Here is a 5,169-nt window from a genome sequence, read left to right on the forward strand (position 1 = left end):
TACGCTGGGCGTAACTCTAATTTAGCCATTACGCTTGGCGTACAAGTTCATTACGCGGGGCGTAAATGGCTCCTCCAGCATTTTTCCTTTCTTTTAGCTTCTAAGCCCGATTTCCACTTCAATCTTTTCTTTTGTGCTCTATCGACAACGAATAGCTGCAAATCATAATTCAAAGCATTATAAGTACTTTTTAGTTCTAAAAGAGAATAATAAAGGCCAAAATATTAAGATATAATGCATAAAAATATATATAAAAATACACATATCACTCACCAAATAACTCAAACCATAATTCATGGTTCCCTTGATATATTTAAACACTCTATTCACTGCTTGCCAATGTTGAGCACTAGGATTGCTAGTGTACCTGCTCAACTTACCCACAACAAAAGCAATATCAGGTCTGGTACTTGTCATGGCATACATCAAGCTACCAATAGCCTTAGAGTATTCCAATTGTGAAATGGGAACGCCATTATTTGGCATTAATTTCACACTTGGGTCCATAGGAGTACTCACAGGAGAACACTCGGTAAAATTAAACCGCTTGAGAATTTTCTCAATATAATGACTTTGAGTCATTACCAATCCTTTGTTCATCCTCTTAATTCTTATTCCAAGAATTACATCAGCCTCTCCTAAATCTTTCGTGGAAAACTTGGATGATAACAATTTCTTTGTTTCATCCACTTGTTTTGGTCGGTACCAAAAATCAACATGTCATCTACATATAAGCAAATGATCACTCCAGCTCAAGCAGCATCATTAAATCTACTATAAACACATTTGTCACATTGGTTTGTCTTGAAACCAAAAGACAAAATCACCTCATCAAATTTTTGATGCCAGTATTTAGGCGCTTGTTTCAGCCCATACAAAGATTTGACAAGTTTACAAACCATATGCTCTTTACCGGGCATAATGAAACCTTCTGGTTGTTTCATGTAAACTTCCTCGTCAAGATCATCATTTAAAAATGCTGTTTTCACATCCATTTGGTGAATAACCAGATTGTGGATACTTGCCAAGGCAACCAACAATCTAATAGTAGAAATACGTACAACTGGAGCATACATATCAAAATAGTCAATACCGGCTTTTTGTCTAAAACCTTGAATGACTAACCGGGCTTTGAATTTGTCAATAGTCCCATTAACATTCATTTTCTTTTTGAAAATCCATTTGCAACCGAGTGGTTTAGAACGCGGAGGCAAATCAGACTCTCAAGAATTGATGACATTTCATCATCAACTGCTTCCTTCCAAAATAAGTCTTAGGATCATATTCAATACTATAGCAATAAGAGTATTCAAGATTAATTTCATCCCTTGAACCTTCCACCAAGTACAGTTGGAAGTCGGATCTGAAATTTTTCGCAATATTGCCTCTTTTGCTTTTACGAAGTTCTTGTGGTTCTTGCACATTACCACCATCTCGACTTTCTGAATTTTGCTCTTTAAGAGCACCAAAAGTCAGATCCTTAGGCCTTTGAATCGATGAAAACCGCATCTCATCAAAAATTGCATCTCGTGATTCGATAACAGTGTTAACCGAAATCGAATCATTAGGTTCTATTACATAAAACCTATATGCCTTGGAATGTTCAGCATATCCAATGAATATACAATCAATTCCACGTTCTCCCAAATTCTTCTTTTTGGGCTTAGTGAGTTTTACAACTGCCCGACATCCCCAAACCCGAAAATAACTCAAATTCGGCTTTTTCTTGAACCAAAGTTCATATGGGACTGTTTTGTTCCTTTTATTTGGAACCCTATTTAATAAATAACAGGCCGTTAACATGGCCTCTCCCCAGAATGCTTCACTCAATCCCGAGTAAGACAACATCGAGTTTACCATTTCCTTTAAAACTCGATTTTTGCGTTCAACAATACCATTCGGTTGAGGCGTGTAAGGTACCGTGGTCTCATGAATGATACCCACTGATTGGAAGTATATGGGATCCATATATTCACCTCCCCTATCAGTCCTGAGACATTTAACCGGAATGCCCAATTTCAATTCCACCTCGGTTTTGTATATTTTGAATTTATCTAAGGCTTCATCCTTAGAATGCAACAAATACACATAGCAAAACCGAGTGCAGTCATCAATAAAAGTGACTACATACCTTTTATTCCCCAAAGAAGGAGTGGAATGAAAATCACAAAGGTCACTGTGTACAAGTTCCAAAACAGCTGAATTTCTAGTGACACTAGGAAAAGGCTGTTTTGTCACTTTTGTAAGCATGCATGTTTTACATTTATCAGATGTCATCTCAAAAGCTGGAATTAATCCATCTTTTGACATCTCATGCATCCTTCTAAAGTTGACATGACCTAATCTTACATGCCAAAGCATAGATTTATCAACATTAGAAGCAGAAGATACAAATGCAGAATTCTGAACAGGTAATAATTTGTCAACAATATTTAAACGAAACATTCTATTATTTAAATATCCAAAGCCAATAAACATTCCACCCTTAGACAAAACAAACTTATCCGACTCAATAACTTGTTTATAACCAGTAGAATTCAAACAACTAGAACTAACAAGATTCTTGCGAATCTTGGGAACAAACAAAACATCAAATAACCTAATTGTCTTTCCAGAAGTAAATTCAAGACACACGACACCTAAACCACAAATAGGAATAAAAGAATCATCTCCCATTTTCAGCACTGACCCATCTTCAAGCGGAGTTAATGTTTCAAACATCCGTTTATCCTTGCATACATGGTTCGTTGCTCCGGAGTCAATCCACCAAGCAACATCATCATCCTGCACATAAAATGATTCAGGGATAAATGAAACATAATAAACATAATTCTGATTAGAATTATCAAAGTTAGTCAAAAACTAACCTCCTTTAACTTGGGCCGAAGACCCATTCACTTTCCCATTGGCTCCACTGTTTCCAGCACCATTGTTGCCCAAGTTCACACGACAATCACGCTTACAATGCCCAACTTGATTGCACCTCCAACAAACCAGATCCTTTCACTTTTTGTTGGAGTTGCTTGGGACATGTTTCTGCTTATGTTTGCCATGTCCTTTGTGGTTCTGGTTCCTTGGTTTGTTTTCAACCATATGAACCGAGGGCTGTCCAGGTTCAACTTTTCCTTTGGGTTTTTCAGATTTGTCACTTTCCTTCGCACGAAGAGATTCTTCAATACGAATGTGACTAGCAAGTTGAGCTAATGACAGTTCCTCCTTTTGATGTTTCAAGTTATGTTTGAAGTCTTTCCAGGACGGAGGCAGTTTTTCAATGATAGTGGACACAACAATGGATTCATCCATATTCATACGATGAAGTTTAAACTGACCGTATATGCCAAGGAGTTCATTGTACTGTTCAATGATAGACCTTGAATCTTCGATCTTATAATTATTAAAGTCACTGACCAGAAACTTCTTGCTAGAAGCATCCTCAGTAATGTATTTCAGTTCAAGAGTGCCCCACAACTCCTTGGCACACAAGGATTCAATATGGATATCAAATAAAACATCAGACATACCGTTCAGAATGTGACCTTTACAGATGTAGTCATCATTGTCCCACTTCTGTCTATTTCTTGTCTCTTCAGCCGTCTCAACAACACCTTCCTCAGGCTCTGCTGGTCTAGGAGTAGTCAGCACGTACGCTGCCTTGAGAGTAGTCAGCATGAAGTGCATCTTCTTCTTCCACCGCCTGAAGTCAACACCTTCGAACTTCTCCAGCTTTGCAAACTTAGTGGTCATCTCGCGGATTGAGTCACCCATCTCCAGAAACAGGAAATATCAGTTCGATTATAAGAAAAATTAGGGTTTGTGGTGGAGATCTGGATACCAACTTGGATCGTGATAACACTTTCCGAACTGATATTTCTACCCTATGCCTGGGTTACAAGAAATTCAGCCTAGGATAATCCAAGTGGACACTTACGTTTCTAGGCATAGAAAATGTAAGCCAATATGCTAGAGGATTCTCTGAAAGTATGATGAAAAACGAGAGCTTAAGATCGTAACCCTCTTCTGTAGAGGAAGAGCTGTTTATATATTAAACAAGATTAGGTTTTCTTTAGGGTTGGGCCGTCATTAGTTGCTTTGGAAGCAAGTAATATTAACCCTCTTCTGTAGAGGAAGAGCTGTTTATATATTAAATAGCGGAACCCCAGCCAGGGGCTCTGCCCCTTGGACCCCGCTAGGGGCGCTGCCCCTAGACCCCGCAAAAGGGGCGCTGCCCCTTTGGAAACCCCGGACCCAAGGGCGCTGCCCCCGGACCCCCGACTAGTCGTCGAACCGGCTTCTAATTCGATCTTATATATGCGTGCACTTCGCACAACCCCGTACATATATTAGAATACAAATTATGAAGCCCCTTAGCTCACATGTTAGTTCCAGTTACTTAAAATGACATTGTAACACTAAAATCACCAACATAACATAGATTAAGAACCAAAAATTCAGAAAAAACAAATAAACTTTGATCAAAGCATACCTCAATTCACTCCTAATGGTTGTAGAGTACCAGAACTGTAAAATCAGAAGCTTTGATAAGCAGATTGTATGGTACCAGAAATAAAAAATTATTTAGGCTTTAAACGAATGGAGTTCGGATCTCAGAATTCTATACAACCAGAAACAATTTTTTTTGAAGGTTTATACTTTGTTTGATTCTTTGAGTAGAACAAAGAATGAGAAACAAAAAATCATTAAAAAAGAATTCATCAGACCATACCTCAAATAAACTCCTCAAATTGCGTGAAGAAGACTTCACTATAAAAAAATTAGGGTAAGCAATAGAAGGAAGGCGAAAATCAACAGCCAGATGAGGTAGTTTTTAATTACTTCGTGGCTTTACGTACACCACCCCCAGCCGACGATTCTCCATATTCAAACACAGTGGGCTTGAGATGGTGGAAGGACCGCATAACCAGAGGAAAAGAAGAAGCCGATGAGAAATAGATGGAGGCGATGGATTAGGAGAAAATAGCGGTGTGTCATCCTTTAAGAAAGACGTTGGCACCGGAATAGGAAATAGCAGGCAAAAAAAATGGTAATCGAAACAAATTAATGGCCATATTTGGGGAAGAAGAGGAGAGAAAACGCCTATGACGAAGGGTATCGAGAAAACAGAGAGGGAGGTAGGAGGTGGAAGCAGTGAGCGTGAAGAAATAGTGGTCT

The 5,169-nt window shown here is 38.6% G+C and overlaps 1 protein-coding gene across 1 annotated transcript; it reads right to left on the reverse strand.

Moving 5' to 3' along the window:
- Positions 1-3,003: 3,003 nt before the first annotated feature.
- On the reverse strand, positions 3,004-3,744 carry LOC145106072 (uncharacterized). The gene has a single exon (XM_079043120.1). The coding sequence runs from the start codon at positions 3,742-3,744 to the stop codon at positions 3,004-3,006; it is 741 nt and encodes a 246-aa protein (XP_078899246.1).
- Between the last annotated feature and the right edge of the window lie 1,425 nt (positions 3,745-5,169).

The sequence above is a fragment of the Lactuca virosa genome, chromosome 4, assembly GCF_052849685.1.
Source record: "Lactuca virosa cultivar CGN04683 chromosome 4, Lactuca_virosa_CGN04683_v6, whole genome shotgun sequence".
NCBI classification, from domain to species: Eukaryota; Viridiplantae; Streptophyta; class Magnoliopsida; order Asterales; family Asteraceae; genus Lactuca; species Lactuca virosa.

What these genes read in the sequence shown, in the direction of transcription:
- LOC145106072 (XM_079043120.1), bottom strand. Translation starts at nt 3,744, where the DNA reads ATGACCACTAAGTTTGCAAAGCTGGAGAAGTTCGAAGGTGTTGACTTC.